The sequence below is a fragment of the Onychostoma macrolepis genome, chromosome 03 (genome assembly GCF_012432095.1).
Source record: "Onychostoma macrolepis isolate SWU-2019 chromosome 03, ASM1243209v1, whole genome shotgun sequence".
NCBI lineage: Eukaryota > Metazoa > Chordata > Actinopteri > Cypriniformes > Cyprinidae > Onychostoma > Onychostoma macrolepis.
Genome location: NC_081157.1, coordinates 53,081,782 through 53,107,796, shown reverse-complemented (window position 1 = coordinate 53,107,796; position 26,015 = coordinate 53,081,782). Strand labels below are relative to the sequence as shown.

At 36.0% G+C, this 26,015-nt stretch overlaps 1 protein-coding gene across 1 annotated transcript; it reads left to right on the top strand.

Moving 5' to 3' along the window:
- Positions 1–545: 545 nt before the first annotated feature.
- On the top strand, positions 546–24,053 carry LOC131535837 (zinc finger protein 883-like). Its single transcript, XM_058768342.1, has 6 exons — positions 546–878; positions 1,308–2,148; positions 9,332–9,457; positions 13,985–14,042; positions 22,990–23,160; positions 23,202–24,053. Exons 1-6 carry the CDS (start codon positions 821–823, stop codon positions 24,051–24,053), a joined length of 2,106 nt encoding a protein of 701 aa, XP_058624325.1. The 5' UTR covers positions 546–820.
- Positions 24,054–26,015: the final 1,962 nt, after the last annotated feature.

Below are 26,015 nucleotides of genomic sequence, written 5' to 3'. Positions count from 1 at the left end.
TGAGGTGAAAACAGGAACTATTGACATGAAATAAAGAGTGTTTTCAGCAGCTGTTAATGTTGATGAGTCTCAGACGATCAACACTCATTCAACAAGACATTCAGGATCATCAGCAGATCATCTCACTTGATTCTGAGTGTTTCTGTTAGAAACTGATTATAAGAGTCAGGATAGAAGATAAAAGTCTATAAAACATGCTTTACTGAAAGATAATACTGTTATTATCACAATATGACATGAAACATCAATAATAACACAAACACTAATGACACTCATCTTCATCAACCACTACAGGTTACAGCAGTCCATATGAATCTAAATATAGTCTGCTTTTATGATAACTATACATTCATTTCAATAATCAACTTAGATCAAACAAGACAAAGATCAGAAACCTTTTAAAATAAAGCGGCACGAGGAATATTTATTGTTTCTATTGTCAATCTTTACTCATATTTATCTATATTAACATAGATTTAAAATGTGTCACGTGGCTCATTATAGGCTCAGCGTAAAGTATTTAGCAGTTTCTGTTCCAGTATATTTTAACAATGTAAAGTAACAAATCTGATCTGTCAAAGATGTCAGAAGAGTAGAAATAAAATCACAGCAGAAACACTTGAGATAGATTCTTCAGTGAAGCTCCTCCCACAAGAATCACATCATCAGTGAAGCTCCGCCCACAAGAATCACATCATCAGTGAAGCTCCGCCCACAGTAATTCAGCAATAAATGCTGGAATATTCCCATCAGTTTACAAGTGAAGACGAGCATCAGAGCATCAGGAAGAGCTGAGTTTATTAAAGAGGACAGAGAGAAGATGAGAGATCCAGAACCCTGCAGAATCAAACACACTGAAGATACTGAACAACAAACAGGTTGCTGTTTATTCTTCTCTCTTTATTAATAGTGCTGATGGTTATAACGCTTCAAGCAGATGTAGATTTGCTGTAATAGGAAAGAATCTTTAGAGCTCTGCAATAATTCAGCTGAAGCATCAAATAATAAGGTTTCTGTAAACTGGGTACTTTTTCAACAAAATTATTTGTTAGATAACTGTGTAGTTGATCAAACATATTTAATAGTTCTCCCTTTAGAAACATGGGATTTGTGCCTATAATGTTTTAAAAATCAATGTACTAGATGTATTTATATTTATATATATTTATTATTTATAAAACTTCACCAAAATGTTGTATAGCAATTGTCAACTTTCTGCTGTTACATCAGGGTTCACGTTTATGTCTTTACACATTTCTTTTTTTTAATGTAATAATGAAAATAATCCAGTTTTACTTTTATTTCAGAGTTAATTGAAGAAAAGGAAGAGAATAAAGAATTGAGTGAAGTTGAGGGAAAAAATCACTTCAGAACTGGAGAAAAACCTTTGAGTTGCTCTCAAACTCAGAAAGATTTAAAGAAAAGAAGAGTCAAGGAATCTTTCACCTGCACTCAGTGTGGAAAGAGATTGACCTGCAAACGTCATCTTGAGCTTCACATGAGAGTTCATACTGGAGAGAAACCTTACAAGTGTTCACACTGTGACAAGAGATTCAGTCAGTCATCAAATCTGAAAAGACATGAGAGGATCCACACTGGAGAGAAACCACACACATGTGATCAGTGCGGGAAGAGTTTCTCACAAAAAGGAGACCTTACGGCACACATGAGAATTCATACTGGAGAGAAACCATTCACATGTGATCAGTGCGGGAAGAGTTTCTCACAAAAAGGAGACCTTAAGGAACACATGAACATCCACACTAGAGAGAAACTGTACACATGTGATCAATGCTGCAAAACATTTTTGTGGGCTTCAGTCCTGAACCAGCACCTTAAAGTTCATACAAAGGAGAAGCCACATTCATGTCATTTGTGTGGAAAGAGCTTTTCACGTCTAGAATATTTAAAAGAACATCAGAAAATACACACTGGTGTGAGAGAGTACATGTGCTTTGAGTGTGAGAAGACTTTTACTACAGCAAAGTGTTTAAAACTGCATGAGAGGATTCACACTGGAGAGAAACCTTACAAGTGTTCACACTGCGACAAGAGATTCAGTCGGTCAGCAAATCTGAAAAGACACGAGAGGATTCACACTGGAGAGAAACCGTATCACTGCACTACATGTGGGAAGCGTTTCAATCAATCTTCTGCTCTACGCAGTCATACAAAAAACATTCACAGTAAGTAGATCTTCAGGTCTTTCAGATCTGGTGCTGCATCCTCTCCAAACGTGACACAATAATGCATCAAGCAATAGAATATCATCTGGATAAATCTGTCATAAGAAGGGACATGACAAAGAAACATCATCTAAAGTTTTCACAGTGAATAAAGTTCATCTTCAAAACCAGCTGATTCAACTGAGATTCAGATCAACTCAAAGATGGAGTTCCTCCCCAAAGAACAATGTCAGAAGGTTTTATTCTTGTATATCATGTTGCTTCATGATATAAATTATATCTTTGTGCTTTCTTATGAGTTTCATATTATGTTCAATTGTCTTATAATGCATAGGGTAAACGTAGCTATTAAACTCATGTACCCATTAAGCACACTTTCATTTTTGAGATCAGATTATAAAAAGAAAAAATAATTTATTATCCTACTTGATGTCTTAACCAATTGATATGTTTGTTACTATATACCTCCAATAATTTCAAGTCAATCAGGTCTTTGCACACTGAGATAAGTCTGTGGAAGGTGTCCAATCATATCGCTCGGTCCGAACATTACGATAGGCTGACTGTCTGCTGTCAGTGTATATGTTTGCATACCTCTACACACACACACACACACACACACACACACACACACACACACACACACACACACACACACACACACACACACACACACACACACACACACACACACACACACACACACACACACACACACACACACACACACACACACACACACACACACACACACGATCAGCGTGTTCATTACACTATCGCAGACAGAGCGAGAATGAAAGCTGTTATCACTGTAATATTATGTGCTTTGTACTGTAATGTTTTCTCAGCGGTGAATGAGACATGAGGTCTTTTTATAGATTTCATGGCTTAGATCACTACTATTTCACAATGACAATATATAGTCAAATTGATCTCTGAAAGTTCTCTAATCTACGTTTGTCTGAAAAGAGTGTTTTTCCCCAGAATAGGCCATGTGTTGAATGATAATGTCAAGGCCTTTAACAGGTAAATAAATCTGTTTTCGTTTTCTGTAAAGCTGTTAACTTCGGGGCTCAAGAGAGGGTTAAATAGGTTCTTATAGAGCTGATGTATCTAATGACTTGAACCGTTATTTATTGGCTCAGTCAGTTTATCATTATTAGACAAGATAAATGCAGTGAGAAACATGAAAAAATAATAATTGTGAACATTTTCACAATTCAGGCTATACCTAAAACAAGTGATTTTGCCTCGACACAGACTGCATGCTTTTTGTTGTTGTTGTTTTGGAAATAGCCATTAAACGTGAAGAACATCTATTTTCCACATTTTCAGGATTTCCAAAAAATAAAATAAAAACCATGTCACATGCAATACAATTAATTTGAACGAGAGAAACTGAAGTACAAAAAAACATAAAAACTCTTTCAGTTTCTGAAAAAAATCTCTCTATCTCTCTTGCATCTGTTTGTTTTACTTGATAATGTAAAATGAAACATTTGATTTCAGTTGAACTTATTCAGTGTTTTAGTAATACCAGCGCAGTTATATTGAGCAGATTCTAGTATATTCATGTCTGTGTTTTTGGTTATCATTGTGCTGAAGAGTGGAGCTTGTACTCATTGTAGTCCTAAATTATCTTCAGTTAAAATATGCAGCTAATACACTGAACAAATAAAACACTATTTATCATTGCACTGACATTAACACATTCACTGCATGAAGCAACAAAACCATTGTTGTGCATTTCATTAACATGAACGAGAGAGGATCCAGTAAAACTCAGAACAGTGAAAGATCATGTTTTGTCTGTACCTTGTGTAGAAGTTGTTGGTGTCGTTGTAGTTGATTTTGTGTTGTGGACTGGAATCACTGGTGACGCTGGATCATCTTGAGCTGTGAAGATGAATGTTAGTTCAGATTAATCAAACTGTAGAATATGACTATCACGTTTTAATTAGTAAACACACAAGATAACTCTAGCATCATTATATTATCAGATCTAACAGAGACTCTTCAGTAACTGATCATGAGATTGTTTTCTGACCTGAACTCTTGACAGTATATGTGACTGAGCTCTGGACTCGATCTCTGTGAGTAACACTGCATCTTCTCTCTCTGTTGTGATCTTCATTCAGGAGTGTTGTAGTCAGAGTGATGATACAGTGATCTGATGCTGATATCTGGAGTCTGATATCTTCAGTTTAACACCAGCCTGATTCACCCAGAACAGCTCAATTCCCTCAGAACGGATCCAATCATCTAAAGCTTATATTTTTAGTAATAAAATATAAGGCAAGGTAGTAAATAAGTGTAGAATAGCACTGTGTATTTGCTTACGTGCATCAATCCGAGTGTAAACAGTGAGAGATCTTGATATTGACCTATTGTGCGTCCTGTTAGTCGTGGGTATTTAATGAAAATGCAATTGAAACGTCATATATGTAAGTGTCAATGCATTTAAGAAAAATAAAAGTAAAATAAAAGACATTTGAATCACCATTTTGCTACCCTTTTGCTGCACCTTTGGCTCAGAATGCATTTCGAAACTCATTTTGCTACAATTATCCCGCGGTCTCGCGATGAAAATGCAATCCCAAGTGTCCCAAACCTAAGTCCAAATGCATTTAGGAAAAACAGCATTTAAATTATAATTTTGCTACAATTTTTGCTTGGACATGTTAAACTATCTAATCAATTTGGGTAATAAAATTTAATTTTAATTTTGCAACTTATAAAGCTTTAAAATATGTTTTCAATTTGCATATTAAAAGTAGTGCAGAAAATGGCAAATTTAAATGATATAATTGAATTTTCATTTTGCACTAAATGTTGCACATATGTAAAATGGGAAAATGTAAATTTAAATACAGAAATACATTGCCATTTTACTGCATTGCAAATTGAATTTAGCGACACATATGCTTCAATACTTGTGTAGAATTAACTTTGCTACACAATGCAAAAAAGTAATGTATTGTGTAACTTCTGTATTTGAATAAAGTGTCTGTTGTGTTGATGCTCACCCGTCTTTAGCAGTGAACCTGTGTGTCTTTGATAAGGCTGTTATTTCCGCTGGATTCTGGGAGACGAAGCTGATCAATAGTTAAACATTTTAGTGTTCTGTGTTTAGTAATCTCTCTCTACTTGACCATCTCTGCCACATATGTATGAAACTAAATTGAACAACAAACTTATTTTTATTATTTTTATTTTCCTAATTTAACATTTTAATTTCATTGAGAATTGTTTTAAGCATGGACTTCATTTTCATTAAAAAAAGCCTCATTTTGTAAATGTAAGCTATTAATTTAAATTATAGACAAACTCAAACTGGGTGCTTAATGCAAATGGCCACATTTATAAAATCAGGTGATAATGTTCGTCCATCGATACAAATGTCTCTTTATGTATGGAGACAAAAGAATGAGGTTAATCTCCATCAGTTTTAGTGATCGTGTAGATTTGCAAAGACACTGATGGAAGATACACCACAATAAATCTTCTCAATATAGAAGGGCTTCCGTGCTTTTCTGAAGAGTTATAAACGCCTGTCCCGATGTGGAAACGCCCAGTAATTGAGAAACACCCACTTCTAAGACAACAAGACAGACTTAATCCAGCGTTATCTTCACTTCCTGCTGAATCTGATCGATTTATTATTATTATTATTGTCAGTATCCAGTCGTCCATTCTCTGAGAGTTGAGAAATAAAAGCGGACGCCAGTTTAAAGTAGTTTTCTGACCAGCTTTTTTCCAGCTTGGTATAGGGAATGGGTATGGGTATAAGAGAATGGGTATAACTGTTGTACCATGGCGCAGTACGTTTTTCTCTAACCTTTTCATATTGAGGGGGGCAACAGCTTCTAATGTATTAGAGAAGATAGTGCCCATGTTGCTAGTCATTTCGTCTAGTTCACGTGTATTTATGGGTACACAGAGCAGTTGAGATAAATCAGGCAGGTTATTTGTGAATCTGTCTTTGGTGGCTGGAACAATAGTTCTGCCCAGACGATAACGCGGAGCCATATAGTTAATATCGGTAATATGCAGCATGCACGATACAAGGAAATGATCAGTAACATCACTTTGAGGTACGATATCTATATCAGTAAGATCAATTCCATGCGATATAATTAAATCTAGCGTATGATTGAAACGATGAGTGGGCCCAGTGACGTTTTGCTTGACTCCAAAAGAGTTTATTAGGTCAGTAAACGCAAGTCCTAACGCATCATTTGTATTATCAACGTGAATGTTAAAATCTCAGACAATTAGCGCTTTATCAACATTAACCAATAGATCTGAGAGGAAATCTGCAAATTCTTTTAGGAATTCTGTATATGGCCCTGGCGGTCTATACACAGTAGCCAGAGCAAGAGATAGGACAGATTTCTTTTGCATATCTGACAGTGTAACATTAAGTAGAAGTATTTCGAAGGAGTTAAACCTGTATCCTGTTTTCTGAGTAACATTGACTGCGTTTACATGCGCACGAATATTGCGATTATTTCCAATAATCAGAGTAAGGACTTAATCGCATTTTGATGTTTACATGTCAAGAGCAAAGCTCTTACTCCCGTTTACATGCAATTTCCATTATTCGTATTATTCGCTAAGAATTGTGGTTAATTTTTTACTGCCATTATTCACATACCCCACTGGACAGCACAAATGCTGGACTCAGAAAGAGCAGTGTTACTGGTCGCTGTTTTAATTTATTTACATCTAATGCATAATGATTTTGTATGGCTGTATTGCACGCTTTTTCGGCGCCATAGAAATGTGATAGAATTTGTTTGCTTACGCTGCAGTCACGTTCTGCTCTGGATGAGGGTAAGGAACAGAGACTGCTGGCAGCTTGTTGTGTTTTCCTCAGAATGCGATGCTTTCTTCCCCTCCATCGTTTCTAATCTCCGTATTATTACAGGTGCGTGTCACGTTATTCATGTCACAAGCGCATGCGCACTTTGGTCAGAGCGGCAATACTGCGATTAAGGTGTTTACATGCCTGTGTATTTCGATTAAAATCGGCATACGCCACCTATGTTAATACGATTATGCTTGCTGCGATTATGAGCTTAATCGCATTATTTAGATCGAAGTATTGCGTTTACCTGAGGTAATCGCAATATCGCCAAAATCTCATCATAATCGCATTAAGAGGGTGCATGTAAACGCACTTAGTGAGAAAATCACTATATATTGTAGCGACACCACCGCCACGACCAGTCTGACGGGGTTCATGTTTATAACAGTAGCTTGGTGGAGTAGACTCATTTAGACCAAAATATTCATTTGGTTTAAGCCAGGTTTCAGTCAAACAAAGTACATCAAAACTATTATCTGTGATCATTTCATTTACAATAACTGCTTTGGGTGCGAGTGATCTAATGTTTAGGAGCCCAAGCTTTAGAAATTGTTTTTGTTCATCTATTTTGCATTTTTCAGGTTTAATAACGATCAGATTCTTTCTAGATCCTACATTAAATTTATATGTTGACCTCACTATTCGGGGAACAGATACAGTCTGTATAGATTGGACAACGCAAGTACTTCTGTCATTTAGGAGGGTAGAGCAAAAGCCATCATAGCAGTTATTTGAGAATTGGCTTACTAGTCAGATGGAGTGTAGCGTCATGGAGATGTTGTCCGACAGGAGTTCGGCTCCGACTCTGCTGGGGTGCAGGCCATCAGCACGGAAAAGCCTAGAACGCTCCCAGAAAAGATTCCAATTATTAACAAAGAGCAGTTTCTGTTCTTTACACCATGACAATAACCATTCGTTTAAAACAAAAAGTCTACTGAACCTTTCGTGTCCTCGTCGATACGTGGGAAGCGGTCCTGACACGATGATCGTCGTCGCGGGCGATGTGCTGCGTACCGTCTCGATCAGGCTCCTGAAGTCCCTCTTCAGTGTCTCCGTCTGCCGCAGCTTGGTGTCGTTAACCCCCGCGTGCAGCACAACAGCTCCGATGCTCTCGTCGCCCTTCAGGATCGCAGGTATCTGCGCAGAAACATCGAGAACACGAGCACCGGGGAAACAGTGAGTGTGCACTTTACCTTCAGCTAACGTAGCACGGACGTGCCGGACGATGGAGTCTTCGACGATCACAGCGTCGCATTCCGTCTCGCGGAGGGGAGCGAAGCGGTTCCGGGTGGAGATCTCGAAGACCGGAGGCGGCGGAGGGGGAGAGGTCATCACCCGGGGCCTGGCTCGCGTCTTCCGCTGCTGGTGCACCCAGGGTCCATGGTGTCCCGGCGCCGGAGTGAAGGACACTTGGGAAGATCGCGTCCTGGGTGCACAGGGCCTGTGCAGAGAAACACACGGAGTAGAGGTGGTGGGAGTGTTAGCAGCGTGCTGTATACTTACCCCGGACTTGTGAGCGTCAGCCCGGGATATTTCCAGCGCGGCTCTCCGCTCTCTCAGCTGGGCCTGCTTCTCCACCAGGTCGCGGATCTGCTTCTCCACGGCCTCCAGCTCCAGCTGCACCGAATGTAGCTCGAACGTGTCCTCACCTGCACTCAGAGGTGGACACAAATCCGCCATTTAAGCAAGTAACAGTGAAACAATGGTAATGTGTGTAATAGAGTATTAGCAATGTAAGCGAGATTAGCAGCAACCAAGCTGGCGGTGCTAACTGGCTATAAGCTAATAGCAGACTCGGGAAATCAAAATAAAACTAGCGATAAGGCGCTCTGATTGCTTTTGTTGTAGAATGCTATAGGGGATATAATCACACGTTATAGAAACGAAAATTATAGTGTATAAAACTGATCTTAAGATAGAAAATAGACGATAAGGAATTAACACGCAGTAGCAACAGTCTCAGCAATGCGCATGCGAAGACCTGTTTTATACCTACCTTTGTTGTCTCGCCTGTTGTGTCCTGTGGTACAGCTCCTCACGGTGGTGTGCAAGTCAGGGGTGACGGCCGGTCATTTGAGTGCCCACCCCGACCTGTGACACTTCTATTATTCAAATCCGTTAAAGGATTGTTAGGCTGCATTAATTAGATCAACCGGAACCGGGAACACTCCCCACAACACACGATGTACTCGTTGCAAAGTTTGAAAGAACATCAGAAAATGCACACTGATGTGAGAGAGGACATGTGCTTTGAGTGCGAGAAGACTTTTACTACAGCGAGCCGTTTAAAACTGCACCAGAGGATTCACACTGGAGAGAAACCGTATCACTGCACTGCATGTGGCAAGCGTTTCAATCATTCATCTGCTCTACACAGACATACAAAAAACAATCACAGTAAGTAGATCATCTACAGATCTTTCAGGTCTGATGCGGTGTCCTCTCTAAATGTGACACAATAATGAATCAAGCAATAGAATATAATCTGGATAAATCTGCCATAACAAGCGACATGACCAAGAAACATTATATAAAGTTTTCGAAGTTCATCTTCATCTTCAAAACCAGCTGATTCAACTGAGATTCAGATTAACTCAAAGATGGAGTTCCTCCCCAAAGATGATGTCAAAAAGTTTAATTATTTTATGCCATTTTATTTTGTGATAGACAGTCTTATGAGTTTCATATGTTCAATTGTCTTATAATGCATATAAGTCACTTGTAGTTTGCTTACTGTCTTATGAAGGAAAGTAATAGTTTTTACAAACCGTTCTTGTTCAGGGAGCTGAAGAAGAGACTGTAACACTTAAGAAAGACTGAGATTTGTTTTAAATTTTGTTCTTCACTGTTGTTTTTAAAATGACTAGTTATTCTTCCACTTAATGATGTATTTAGGAAATGCAGATGCAATATATAATGTCATGTAGCTTTGCAATTGATCCTTCTTTGCTTCTCTTTGTACTTGGTATTAAACTAAATTATGAAAGACTGTAGATAGAATTTTAAAGATGTCATTCAGCAGATAGAATGGGATCATCTATTATTGGGTATTGACTATGAGGAAGATACAAAATTAAAGTGAAACATTTTTAGGAGCTCATTTTTAATCAATCCTGCAAGACAGACTTTTCAGGATAGGAGATGAACTAAAATGAGCTCCCAAAACTTACTACCAGATTCTGGAAGATAAATTCTTCAAAACATTAAAGGAGAATTCTTCAAACAGTGGTACAAGAGGATGTGATGCTGGTCCTTCAAGAGTCACTCTCAGCTTATCTGTCCATAAATCCTATACAAAATCAGTCTTCATGTATTTCGCAACACTTCAGCATGTTATTCTTATTAAGTGAGGGCCATTTTAAATATTTTTTTTACCCAAGCAAAGTCTCTGAGAACCAGACACATTGCACTTCTAGAGACTCCAGGAAGGTTGCAGTTCTGGAAAATGATGGTGCTGGAGACTAAATGATTCCTGATGGTTTCTCTCCTAATTCTTCACCTTAATTCTTATTCAGTCTTTTCTTCTCCACCTGTTTTTTTTTCTGACCCTGCTGACCCAATGAGCATTTCGCTGCCCAATGGTCATGCCTTAACTTTGCTAATTCTATTATTGCATCCTTCTCATGGGCATTTAATAATTTTTTTTCACTTTTAGTCTTGAGTTCAGTCTCTTTTTTGGCTCATTTTATCTGTAAAGGAAAACCTGCCTAATAATTCAGCACACCTGAAATCAGCCTTCATGGACAATTGTATATCACTTATAAATTAATAAATACAAAATCAATAGTAGTTATTAAGATTGATGTGGTTTGGAATTGGAAAAATGTTCTTGGAAAAAAAAAATATGACCAGAATATCAACTTGCCTAATAATTCTGCACAAACTGTACTTAGAAAGAAATACTTTCTTTCTGCTATAAAACACAAGCTTGAATTTATGAGAATATATCTGAGCAGCTCTCTTTCAAGATGAACATCTTAATTCTCAGCCTTTTCCTCACATAAATCATCATATCAGTATTCATTATAATAAAATGAGCATTTCATGCATTCACTGTAAAAATAAAAATTAATTGAGGAAAAAACAAAAAGCATCTTGATGCAGTAAGACGTTTGAATTGTCTCAATCGTTTTATAGTTCTTCTAAGTAACAATAGTTTGTTTAGCCAATCTAAATTGATTTGTTCTTGTAATGATGGTCGTCTTATTTTGCAAATAAAGATTTTTTTGTCACAGTAACTGAAACAAGAATTACTGTTGAGTCAATTTATTTATTTTTTATTAAATATTAAAAGTCACCACATTATCCTTTTTAGGTTAGATTTTAGGTCTATTTACAAATGACATGAAGTTAATATATCAGATCATAACTGTATATAGTGATGTACAGCTGTAATGAAAATGACTCTGAACTCTATTTCCTCACCTTGATGTGTTCAACTGTTTTCTCAAACTCTCCTTTAATGTTTTCATTGTGTTGAAGTTTCTCTTGTAATTATTTCAGTGCTGCATTGAGCTCCTCCTAGAATTAAACAAAATAAAAATACATAAAACACCAGATTACAGTGAAAAAAGAAAAGACGACGATACAGTGCAAAAGTATTTGCCCCCATCCAGATTTCTTCTATTTTTATGAAAATCTCATACTAAATTAATTCAGAAATTAAAACCTGCCATAAAACAAAGGCAACCTGAGTGAACACAATGTTTGTAAATGATAATGTTATTTATTGAAGCTAAAAAAGTGGTTTCACTTTATTTTGATGGTCCCTTTAACACATTCTGTTGACTATAAGTAACATTGCCCCTACATTTATACTAACTCCCATTAGAGTGTTAGTAGAGCATTAGTAGACTGATAGGGTTAGGGTCAGAATAAGTTGACATGTACTTGCAAAGTTACTTACAGTCAGTAGAATCTGTTGGAAGACCAACACACTAAAGAGTTAGTAGATATGAAGCAGACAGTCTTCTAATACTCTAATGAGAGTTTGTTGCCATGTAGTTGCAACATTACTAAGTGTCAACAGAATGTTCAAAAGGGACCATCAAAATAAAGTGTTTACAAAAAAGTTCTCCAATACCAACTGGGCCTGTATGAAACTATTTTCCCCCGTAGTTATTAATTCCCCAAATCTATGAAACTTTATTGATAATGAAGTTCAGCTGAACTAAACACAGCCAGCTCTGATCAATCAAATCAATACTTAAACAGGACTTTAAAACAATATGAAGTTGGCTAAAAGTTGTTTCTCTCACCTTATATGATGAAACCACTTCACTGATGGGTCTGAATTTATGATTATCATGTTTCTGTGAATTAATACACACTACACACACCGGCTGTTTGTCCTCCAGACAGAAGAGTTTGAGTTTCTCACTGTGTAAACTGCAGATCTCCTCAGATCACCTCATTTCTCTTCTTCAGGAACGACTCACACAAGTTTTTTAACACAAGATTAAATGGAGGTTCCTCTCTTGATTTTTTGCACATTGGACACACCCGAGCATACGAGGTTCTCCAGAACTGTTGAAGACACTCTTTACAGAAGCTGTGACTACATGATAAAAGAACGGGATTCGTGAAGATTTCATGACACACGGGACAAATATAATCATATTCAGCGTCTGAATCCATTTCCTCAGTTTGAGCTCCAGCAATCTTTACTTTCTCTTTTTGAAAGATGAAAAATAAAAATGAATAACCACGATTATGGTCTGATGTCAACTCAAAAATCCTTCTGGAAAATGTGTCCTTTTGTTCTTCATTGATCGCTGATTCCTTTTGATTTTGTCCTGAAATTCAGAAAAGCGTCAGTCTGAGAGAAAAGAGTGAAATAATGAGTCTCTCCTGGTGTTTTAAGAGGGTGGATCAGTTTCTGATCATCTGTTGATATGTTTTCAGCAGGTCAGACAAGAACATCAGGACTAAATGCATTTGAAATCAACACATTAGAAAATATACAGTCAAACCAAATTTAATTCAGACACTTTCAACATTTCTCACATTATCACAGTTTATTCACTATGGTTTAGAAAATGGTAATAAACTATGACAAGTACTCACGGCGTCAGAACAAATTCATCTTGATAATGTCTGAAAACTTTGATAGAAAGGTATATAATGAATTCGGTTGAATAGCTGTCAGCTGTTAAATTTAAGTGCACAATCAAATAATACCAATTTAGGTCAACCAATCACCAAGCAATGCTTCATTGTGATCAGTCTGTGGAGTAAAAAGGTTGCATTAGCAATTAAAGAAAAAACACTTAAGCAAAACATGGTCAGGTCAAAATGTCTGAATAATTTTTGGTTGAAAATTTGTATCAGTTTTAATTGTAGAACTGGGATATAATAGAATTTGGGTATGTCACAGTTTACTTTATTTTTCTCTCACTTACATAAAAAAAAAAAAAAAAAAAAAAAAATAATAATAATAATAATAATGAAAAAAATATAACTATAAAAAATATATATATACACATACATACTGACTCCAAACTTTTGAATGGTATGGTGTATAATGTTACAAAAGCTATTTATTTCAGATAAATGCTGATTTTTGGATCTTTCTATTCATCAAAGTATCCAGACAAAAAATGTACTCAACTGTGAGTTACTATTACCATTACCTTTCTCCACAAGCTGGCATGCACTTCTACTTCTGACACTGGAAACGTTGCTGTGCATATCAGGCACTGGGCCTCAAGTGCATACACATTAAAGACAAAAATGTATGCAGAGCAAATTTAGTAAAATAAGAATTGATGATTGACAATGTTCGCTTCAGCTTTTGCTTGTGTACCTCCTGAGGGTGACTGCAACATTGGATGATGCTGCATCAGGTCTAAGGTTTTGCCTCCTCTATATTATGAATCATGGGCGTGGTCAACCTGTGACTTCAATCGAGAGTGACCAATAGAAAAAGGCCTTTGATCCTGGTGGGTACAGACCGCCCACTGAGACACAGCGTCACTAGCAAGCAAGTTTTAGACCCACAAAAAAAAAAGACAGCAGAAAAGAGAGCAACATTTGTGGTTTCATGATGAAAAGTTTTTGAAGTGCACAAAGAAAAACTTTTTTTTTAAAAAAAGATTCACAAACACTGCAAATAATTTTATAAATTTCAGAGTTTTTTTCCGCTCTTTTTTTTTTTTAATTACAAAATAATTAGTTTTGTTCTCAAACACAGAATTTTTGTTTGAATAATAAAGACAAAAATAATTCCATACAAATCGCACATCTGTGTCAGCCTAACTCCCACATGAAGATAAAAGTGCAGTTAACGCATATTTACTTCGTGGGTTTTTGTGAGAGGAGAAAGATTTTGCCATATAGTGATATTTATAGTGTAATTTGGTTAATTATATTTAGGTTAGATTAAAAGTTATTATTAAGATATTGATAGATAGTATCAATGAAAATAACATTTATTTACAAAGAGTTCATTCAGATGTCAGACCGATGTTTCAACACATTACAATAACAGAACAATAAAAACACAAATTTGAAATGCTTATTATAATTATATGAATTAGAGCTTCACCGGGATTCAAACCAAGGTGAGTTAACACAACATACAGTACGCTATAATTCATCAATGCGTCTAACTGCTTCTCTGTCGAAGCTGTTTCAGAGCAATACTTGAAAGTGATCACTAGGTGTTACCGTAGAGACGGGTGTCGAATTGTTTCGAAGCCTCGACACATTTGCTTCGATTGTTTCAGTGTTTCACGAAGCCTCGCTCTGCCCACCACTAGCTAGTGCTTGCATCAGTCCACATATAAACAACTAATAATCCAGCTCGGAGAGGCGTGGGGAAGGAGTATAAATAGCCATCAGGATGGGCAACAGCTGTGTGTGTGTGAGTAGGTGCACAGGTGTGTGGAGTTAAGGTAAAGGAGTCTGGGTGGATTGGAGATGGCGACCTCTGGTGGTGAGAGGGAGAAACACAGGGCCCGGACCCCTGACACTGTTTAGCGTTTATACCTTAAGCAACAGTTTGCTCAACAGTAGCTCAACAAATATGATTTTAACACAAGGAACCGTGTTTTGGTTTGTAATACTCACATTTGTAAACAGCCTCGTCGCTGTTCTCCGCCCTGTACGGTGATGACGTTTCCTCTCTCGTGGGCTTCTGGGATAGAAAAGTGTCCGTCGATGAACACTTCAGAATCTGGGCTGAAACAGTAGCAGGACATCCAGGGATTTCTCGCCTACTATAAACACTGAGGTTTGGAACGTACTTCTTTCGTCACATACTCTTTTTCACTACTATATAGTAGGTAAGTAGGCATATAAGGATGCAACTTAAGTATACGTACGTCCGAATCTTGTGAGAATTAGTGCACTCGCCTACTAATTCTCGCCTACTCTTTTATGAATACTTTTGATTCAAACATACTTATTCGCTCACCTACTACTTTTTGCGTACTATATAGTAGGGTAGTATGCGATTTTGAACACAGTTAGTCAATCACTCGATGGGTTGAGTGAACGATTCAATGCATCTCTCATTAACACAGAGACTTTATGCCACCTACTGGTGGTTTAGTGTCATTTATTTATCATAAACAAGCCAAGACCAGCACAAAAACACAATCAGCACAATATCCTGCAAGTATCATTATAGAAAAAAATCCCTTAAAAATCCCTTTTTTTCTTCTTCTTCTTCAAAATCACGCTGTGGGCTCTTAGCAGAATTAAAAGAACTAAAAAAAGTAATGTAATTGCTGTGAGAAGAGCTGATCTGCCAAAACCAAAAACATATATACATATATGCATACAATAAACATATCAGTTTTTAATATATCTGTTACTGGATCCAGATGTCAAATTTTAGTGTCTGCATCAAATTAAATTTACAAAAGTGATTTTACATAGAAGATCAATTAAATGCAAGTGTCTATATGTTTCAAATAACTTTTGTGAAAACATGTCAAAATATAGATGAAATAATGTTCCATCATCATTCAGCATAACAGATATATTTATATAAAACAACATAGTTATTCTGACCTGTACTTATTAAAATATGTCAAAGAAAAAGTGATCATATTATATTTTATTATATTTTAAATGATTAAAAACTTCTTGCTAACAATTGGGTTAAACCTAGTGGTGTGAAGGATAGCGGCAAATATAAAGATTTAAAATGACAATTAATGAATATTCTGGGGCTACACTATATATGATCCTTAAATATAGTATTTGAATATGTCCTCAAATGATTTTTGTTTTAAATATGCCTGATTTGTATTTATTTATTGCTGTAAAAACCCCTTTTTGTCTTTAAGTCATATACTAATTGACACATTTAAGCATCTACATCTGTGTATCATAAAAAATAAAAATAAAAACAAAACTGATGCTAATTCTAAGATTATTCTGTTGCTTTATTAAAATAACAACAGATATCTAGAAAGAAGAAATAAAAACATTTGAAAGTATAAAGTCAGGAAAAAAATGCTTATGTTTGTAACAAACACCCCTCAGTCTGCTGACAATGAAACGAGCTTTAAATGAGCATTTTCAGGAGATCTGAAGACATCAGCATAATAAATGAGGTGAAAACAGGAACTATTGACATGAAATAAAGTGTTTTCAGCAGCTGTTAATACTGATGAGTCTCAGACGATCAACACTCATTCAACAAGACATTCAGGATCATCAGCAGATCATCTCACTTTATTCTGAGTGTTTCTGTTAGAAACTGATTATAAGAGTCAGGATAGAAGAGAAAAGCCTATAAAACATGCTCTACTGAAAGATAATACTGTTATTATCACAATATGACATGAAACATCAATAATAACACAAACACTAATGACACTCATCTTCATCAACCACTACAGGTTACAGCAGTCCATATGAATCTAAATATAGTCTGCTTTTATGATAACTATACATTAATTTCAATATGTCAGAAGAGTAGAAATAAAATCACAGCAGAAACACTCGAGATAGATTCTTCAGTGAAGCTCCGCCCACAAGAATCACATCATCAGTGAAGCCCCTCCCACAAGAATCACATCATCAGTGAAGCTCCGCCCACAGTAATTCAGCAATAAATGCTGGAATATTCCCATCAGTTTACAAGTGAAGACGAGCATCAGAGCATCAGGAAGAGCTGAGTTTATTAAAGAGGACAGAGAGAAGATGAGAGATCCAGAACCCTGCAGAATCAAACACACTGAAGATACTGAACAACAAACAGGTTGCTGTTTATTCTTCTCTCTTTATTAATAGTGCTGATGGTTATAACGCTTCAAGCAGATGTAGATTTGCTGTAATAGGAAAGAATCTTTAGAGCTCTGCAATAATACAGCTGAAGCATCAAATAATAAGAGCTGTTGCACATGAGACACTTCAAACAGCGCTGATGTAGAAAACCAGAAGTAATGCTAACTACAGGATAACATGCTGCTGCGGCAGAAATAGACACGTGTTATTACCGCATTCAGTTCAGGGTTTGTACAACCTTTTGAGAGAGAAATTCAAGCACTTTTCAGTGACAACACAACTATTTACAGCACTTTAAACTAAAAATTATTCAATTTAAATGTTATTTTTAATAACATTTTTGTGGTAAACAAACAGTTATTTAAAATAAAGAAATAGGCTACATCAAATAACCACTATAACCAGTAGATGGCAGCAGAGGAACTCTTATTGGCTTATTAGTCATTCATTTTTACTTTCTGATTTATATTTTGAAATTATAATTCACTATTATAAAATATAAAATCATCAATAAATAAAATGTGGTCAAATATTTTTCACTTTGTTTATGATTTAAGAAAAGTCCAATTTTTTAAAAATAATAATTTAACATTTTAACTTCATTGAGAATTGTATTAAGCATGGACTTTACTTTCATTAAAAAGGCTCATTTTGTAAATGTAAGCTATTAATTTAAATCATAGACAAACGCAAACTGGGTGCTTAATGCAAATGGCCACATTTACAAAATCAGGTGATAATGTTCGGCCATCGATACAAATGTCTCTTTATGTATAGAGACAAAAGAATGAGGTTAATCTCCATCAGTTTTAGTGATCGTGTAGATTTGCAAAGACACTGATGGAAGATACACCACAATAAATCTTCAGCTTTTGGTTTTATTTCTAATCAAACACAAAACCTCTTTAAGTAAATGAATTAAATCTGATGTTTTCTGAAGAGTTATAAACGCCTGTCCCGATGTGGAAACACCCAGTAATTGAGAAACACCCTCTTTTTGTTCTGAAAACACTTCAGTTCAATCCAAGAAGACAACAAGACAGACTTAATCCAGCGTTATCTTCACTTCCTGCTGAATCTGATCTTTTATTATTATTATTATTATTATTATTATTATTATTGTCAGTATCGTGTCCTCGATTCTCTGAGAGTTGAGAAATAAAAGCGGACGCCAGTTTAAAGTAGTTTTCTGACCAACTTTTTTCCAGCTTTGATGTAGAGGCTAATTTCTAGGAGAAAGTAGTATTGTAGCAGTAATGAAGTATTGTCTTCTCAGCAAAGCTCTGTTGTTGTAGATCATTAAATCGTGATGTTGTCTCAGAAGTCTGTCTGAAGTCTCTTTCGGAGGAACCGTGAACAAACGCTGTCTGTAAAGTCATTGTCTGATAAAGCAGCGAGTCATAAAGCTTTCGGATGAGTCTGAGGAGAGGTCAGTAATTCACGGTGTTTCACATAGAAACACAAACATCAGACACATTTTCCATGTTTGGACTGATAATGTGCTGTTACTGAATGTCTCGTGATCACTGAGTGTAATGCATTGCTGCTAACGCGATCTTCTCTTTATTCATTTATCTTTGGCAGATCACATTTCTTATAGTCGCTTTTAAACTTAGTTTTAGGTTCTGTATTATTATTAGTTATTGTAAAGTCTTAATTATTTAATGTTAACAACATTTGGAATGTGGGACCTTTTGCTGAATCACAGTAATTATTTTCTAATTGAGTACCGTACGTGTATAAAGAGGTAATTGAGTACCGTACATGTATAAAGAGGTAATTGAGTACCGTACATGTATAAAGAGGTAATTGAGTACCGTACATGTATAAAGAGGTAATTGAGTATGGCTCTTGTGTTCTGAGTATAGGGTTGTAACTGTATGAGATTTTCACAGTATGATAATCATTTTAGAAAATATCACGGTTTCACGGTATGTATTAAACTATAATTCTTATCAGTAACAATGACTCTTAAAAGAATAAGAAGTCTCACTTCTGAAAAAAATTTAATGTAAAAAAAGAAAGAAAAATTTAAAATAAAGCTACAACACTTATGTATATTTTAATTAATGTTTTAAAATGTTATCAAATGAACATTTAACAACTCCTTTTATTTTTGGGAAAGTGCTGCACAACAGAGGTATACTAAGTTAAAACATGGACAAACATGATATTCCTTAAAAGTAATGTTTAAAAAATCCATTATTATAAAGAATATTATTATTGTTATTATAACTTAAGTCGACTACTCTGGCTCGATTGCTATTCCTGCAGTAAAACACGCCTTCCTCAAAGAAATGCATAAATAAATAAATGTGAAAATAAATAAATGTACAAATAAATGTGGGAATAAATAAAAGTGGAAATAAATACGTAAACAAATACATAAATATGAAAATAAATAAAAGTGGAAATAATTGTATAAATAAATAAAAATAGATGTGGAAAAATACATAAGAAAATAAAATTCTAAATAATTATTTATTTTTGCTTTTTTACATTTTGTACATTTCTTTCTTTATTTGTTTCCATACGATTAATCATTTGACAGCACTAATAATAATAATATCATGGCTATAATAACATCCTCCGCAAACCTTAAAGGGGTCCTATTATGCTTTTTCACTTTTTGAATTTTAGTCAGTGTGTAGTGTGTATGTTTGGGCATAAAAGGATCTACAAAGTTACAAATCTCAAAGTCAACTCCAACGGGAGATATTTCGTTTAAAAAAAAAATCCCTTTTCAAGAACTACAGCGAACGGCTCGTTTGGACTACAAAGTTGTTTTCCTGTATTTGTGATATCACAAATTGGCCCATTAGAATATCATTAAAATAAATCTAGCCTACGGAAATTTGAACGGTTGGGGGGGAGAACGCTTGAGCACTGCACGTTTCAAAATGGAAACCCGGTGCGGGTGTTTTTATATCACTGTATTTCTGAAAGAAACCAACTCTCTTCAGAAAATTTTGGATATCATTTTCATTTCATCTTGCATGTAATGTCTGATAAAGTAGCGTATGTGAGCGGAGCTCTGCTTTGTGTACAGCGTTACCGGGGAAACATCGCTTTCGATCCAACAGCGCCTCCTGCTGGCAGAGAATTAATTTGCATATATATGCCGCCACAAATAGTGTAAGTCTGTGAGACTATGATATAAATAAATTCTACTGTATAACAGTTTCAGTGCAATTCATGTTATAATGTTAGAATTAACAGTAAACATAATACATATTACCGTTGCACTTATCTGTAGGCTACATAAATGCAGTTATTTTTAAGATGTTGTTGACATCCCATCTAAAATGTGATTTAGCCACAAAAAACCCAACAACAATAACGTTACCACTTTAATATGTCTTGCAATATCCGTGCGTGCAAAGGTTCAGCGCGATCCTCTTGTTCAATATTCTCGGGGTCTTAATTGATATGGCAATATTGACTTGCTGTTCTGGCAAGGGGCGGGGCAATACTGAAACACCGTCTAAGCTGTTCACCAATCACAACGCACTGGGACAGCTAACCAATCACAACACATTTCGTTTTTCATCAAACCCAGAACTAATCGAGTCGTTTGTGTCAGGCTGGGGTGAAAAGTGTTGTAATAATGTAAATTATGTTTATATTTTCGAACCACCAACCATGAGAGCGTGTTCTAGTACACCCCCAAAACAAAATCAAGACTTTGTAAAAGAGCACAATAGGACCCCTTTAAGCCCGGTACATACCAAGCCGACGCCGACAAACTAGTGATGATGAAAGCAGACTGCGGGGTCTGGGTCCAAATTTGCCCTGACACACAAAGCCAACGCTCGACACCCGACGGCCAAGTAGCACGTCCGTTCTGCGCCTTTTCTCGCGCACTGGTTCGCCAGCTGGACAGCCAATCAGAATGATCAGATGGCCCGACTGACCGACGAGCTCCGACGACGATTCAACATGTCAAATCGGCCGAAAAAAAGCCGACAAGGACCAATTTCAGCCGACGGCGTGGAACACACTGTGAAAACTTAGTCGCCCGAAGAACAAAACCTGCCCGACGGCCAACCATCGGCTTTTGTGTGTACCGGGCTTTAGATAAAGTTGGATTAATATGTCTGTACAGTACCAGTCAAAAGTTTGGACACATTACTGTTTAATGTTTTTTTTAAAGAAGTCTCTTATGCTCATCAATCTATACATTTATTTCATGAAAAATAGCCTACAGGAAAAAACAAAACCAAAACAACAACAACAAAACAGTAATTTTGTGAAATAGAAAAGTAAAAAATAATAATAATAAAAGCAGCATTTATTTAAAATAGAAATATTTTATAACAATAGCGTTCAAAAGTTTGCAATTCAATGGGTCAGTATTTATTTTTTTTTCCTTTCCTTTTCTTTTTTAAAGATATGAATACATTTATTCATAAGGATGTGTTAAATTGATGCTTAAAATTCAGCTATGACTCAAATAAACAGATATTTTAAAGTATGGTAAAAATAGAAAACCATTTTTTTTTTTTTTTTTTAAATGTAAGTTTCACAACATTTTAGTTATTTCTGTATTTCTGATTGAATAAATGCACATTGATTTTTATTGGGGGTGGGGGGCCTCCAAATGTCACTGTCCCCTATATATCGTTGGAAAGGTCTAAGACCTAAATAGGTATTTTACCACTTTTTTTGTTAAAAGATTATGTGGGAAAAGTAATAGATTAATTTATGACAAGAGTGGACCTGAAAAATCTACATCATAACAGGAGTTCTGACCTTTGTCACAGAAAGTCTTCTTAGTTGCCTTTTTCTTTATCACGCTTTAGAAATCATAAGAAATTATATATAAGTTGAAAACTTAAAATCTCAAAATTCATCCTTTGAAACCCATTTTAAAATCAGACATTGCATTACCATAGAAATGGTACATCAAAATCATGTTACAAAATGTTTTCAGTGAAGCTCCTCACAACAATCACACATTCAGCAGTAAATGCTGGAATATTCCCATCAGTTTACAAGTGAAGACGAGCATCAGAGCATCAGGAAGAGCTGAGTTTATTAAAGAGGACAGAGAGAAGATGAGAGATCCAGAACCCTGCAGAATCAAACACACTGAAGATACTGAACAACAAACAGGTTGCTGTTTATTCTTCTCTCTTTATTAATAGTGCTGATGGTTATAACGCTTCAAGCAGATGTAGATTGTTTGTGCTGTAATTGTAGAATTATTTAGAGCTCTGCAGTAATATAGCTGAATAATCAAATAATAAGAGATACTTTCTGTAAACTGGGTACTTTTTTTTCAACAGTTATGTTAGATAACTGTGTAGTTGATCAAACATGTTTAATAGTTCTCCCTTTAGAAACATGGGATTTGTGCCTATGTTTTAAAAAATCATAATTTGATGAATGAAAAAGTTTCAGAGATGTATATATAAAATTTACTAGATTTATTTATGAAACTGCGTCAAAACGTGTAGCAATTGTCTAATTTCTGCTGTTACATCAGTGTTTGTGTTTGTCTTTTCACATTTCTTATTTTTTATGAGTTAATGAAAATAAGCCATTTTTACTTTTATTTCAGAGTTGATTGAAGAAAACGAGGAGAATGAGGAACTGAGTGAAGCTGAGGGAATAAATCACTTCAGAACTGGAAAAAAACCTTTGAGTTGCTCTCAAACTCAGAAAGATTTAAAGAAAAGAAGAGCCAAGAAATCTTTCACCTGCACTCAGTGTGGAACGAGATCGACAAGAAAACATCATCTTAAGATTCACATGAGAGTTCATACTGGAGAGAAACCTTACAAGTGTTCACACTGTGACAAGAGATTCAATCAGTTATCAAATCTGAAAACACATGAGAGGATCCACACTAGAGAGAAACTGTACACATGTAGAAGTTGAAGAAACACCTGAGAGTTCATACAAAGGAGAAGCCACATTCATGTTATTTGTGTGGAAAGAGTTTTTCACATCTAGATAATTTAAAAGTACATCAGAAAATACACACTGGTGTGAGAGAGTACATGTGCTTTGAGTGTGAGAAGACTTTTACTTCAGCGAACTGTTTAAAACTGCATGAGAGGATTCACACTGGAGAGAAACCTTACAAGTGTTCACACTGTGACAAGAGATTCAAACAGTCAGGAGCCCTGAAAGCACATGAGAGGATCCACACTAGAGAGAAACCGTTCACATGTGATCAGTGCGGGAAGAGTTTCACAGTAAAAGGAAACCTTATGAACCATATGAGAGTTCATACTGGAGATAAACCATTCACTTGTGATCAGTGCGGGAAGAGTTTCACACAATCATCAAACCTTAAGGATCACATGAACATCCACACTAGAGAGAAACTGTACACATGTGATCAATGCGGGAAAACATTTTTGAGAGCTTCAGACCTGAAGAGTCACCTGAGAGTTCATACAAAGGAGAAGCCATATTCATGTCATTTGTGTGAAAAGAGTTTTTCACTTCTTCATTATTTGAAAGTACATCAGAAAATACACACTGCTGTGAGAGATTACATGTGCTTTGAGTGTGAGAAGACTTTTACTACAGCAAAGAGTTTAAAACTGCATGAGAGGATTCACACTGGAGAGAAACCTTACAAGTGTTCACACTGTGACAAGAGATTCAGCGTGTCATCAAATCTGAAAACACATGAGAGGATTCACACTGGAGAGAAACCGTATCACTGCACTGCATGTGGGAAGAGTTTCACTCATTCATATTCTCTACACAGACATACAAAAAACATTCACAGTAAGTAGATCATCTTGTTGCGTCATCACCAAATGAAAAAGAATATCATCTGCATAAATCTGTTATAACAAGTGACTGATTGTATCTATTATGTTATTGTTATATAAGATGTGTATGATTTTCAAGATTTTTCAGGAAGTCACTTTAAGACTATATCTTGTTCTGGCGCCCGCGCGCTTTGCTCCAGTTCACTTCCTTCTGAGCCGAGAGAAGGTTGTCTCGTAGTTCGTCGAGGCATTAAACTGTAATATTACTGAAATTTGATGATAAATTCTGAATTGAAGCTGTTTCTTGCTTTGTTAAACATACTTTGTGATGTGGGATTATGAGATTGTTTTTGTGACTGTTACGATGAGTGAGTGAGATTAGCTCATATTAGCCTGCTTGTTTGCTAACAGGTGTCGTTTAATGGAGAGAGTCAGAGAATTCATGTTTTCAACCTATTTCCCATTTATGCAGAAAATAAAGACAGTGCTAAGCAGTGAGAGGTCTGAAGTTTCTTTATTGAGTGACAACACAACACAGAGTGGATTCCCTTTACCTGGGACCCGTTACACATTGTTAAAAAAAAAAACGCTACTTGTATAAAATTGCGTTTTGAAAATGGCTAAGTGACGTCGCATTTCATTAGGCTACATTCAGAAATGATAATGTAAATATTGTGAATACGGGTTTGTCGGTTTGATAACGGATCCGGCACAGAGTCAACTGCTGTCTAGGATCTATAACAATATTAAAGGAACCTTTAACTTAAAATTGTAATTCCAAACCTATAAGATTCACATTTGCTGAACACAAAACACGTTCATGCTTAAAAAATATAATAAAGTGTCTAAAGTAGACTCATGTGCCATATTCCAAGACTTGTGAGGGCACAAAATCACTTTGACTGACGAACAATTTAACTCACTCAGTGTTTTCCTTGAGAAGACCAACTTCCCCGTCTGCTCCGCATCTCCAGTGAAAGAAAATGTCTCTCTGAGAAAGGTTTAGAGTGCACAACACATACATATCGCTATTAATCAATATGTGATGTAATAAAACACAAATTTTAAACGAGGTAAAACACTTACTTCTGACTGACGAATTAAGTTGTCTCGTAGTTCTTATGTTTCCCCTGTTAAAATCGACTTCCGCGTCAATGTATAGTCATTCAAATGCATCTGTGAGAAAAGTTTAGGCGCACACAGCATAAAAATATAGTCATAAAGTAATATTATTTTATAAAATACAAAATGTAAATGAGGTTAAACACTTACTTTCGGTGTTTTCCTTGATAAAACCAATTTCCCGTCTCCCCCGCATCATGAGTGAAGGAAAATATCTCTCTGAGAAAAAGTTTAGGAGTGCACATCACACAAATATCGCTATAAATCAATATGATGTTGTGAAATACATACAGTAGGTAGTCAACCAGAATGCCTATTACCGCCGCGGCAAATACAAATCACTCAGATGTGAAAGTCGTTTGCGAAATCACCACCAGGTGGCGCAAAGGGACGGTTGACACGCTCGCTCAATAAAGTGGAAATATGAAGTAGAGAGCCTCGTCTCACAAAATTCTGTGTAATGACCACGGACCCCGAATCTGTGGTGGCATCACGGAATCGCCGAAAATTCCGTGATGGGCTCACAGAAGTGATACCAATGCAAGTCAGTGACAGGCATCAGTCGTGGTCCACGCACGGATCCACTGCTTCAACACTTTAAATAGGAAACCCTTAGCATCAATATGCCGACGCGATACTGGGAATTTTATCGTCATAATTAAATTATATATTGAGTAACAACATTGCCATTATACTGCTTGTTTATGGACAGTTTGTGCAATAAATACCTGTGACTGCACTTACATTTGCCTGTGTGTGTTTTATATTGTTCAGAACTGGGTAGGTTTAGGGTAGGGGTGGGGTTAGGTACTCCAGTGAAAGTATAAATTTATATACAAAATATAACTGCATTGGAGTCAC

What these genes read in the sequence shown, in the direction of transcription:
- LOC131535837 (XM_058768342.1), top strand. Translation starts at nt 821, where the DNA reads ATGAGAGATCCAGAACCCTGCAGAATCAAACACACTGAAGATACTGAA. An exon ending in AGATACTGAACAACAAACAG is followed by an intron (nt 879 to 1,307) that starts GTTGCTGTTTAT and finishes CTTTTATTTCAG; the next exon opens with AGTTAATTGAAGAAAAGGAA. An exon ending in ACAAAAAACAATCACAGTAA is followed by an intron (nt 9,458 to 13,984) that starts GTAGATCATCTA and finishes CAATAGAAAAAG; the next exon opens with GCCTTTGATCCTGGTGGGTA.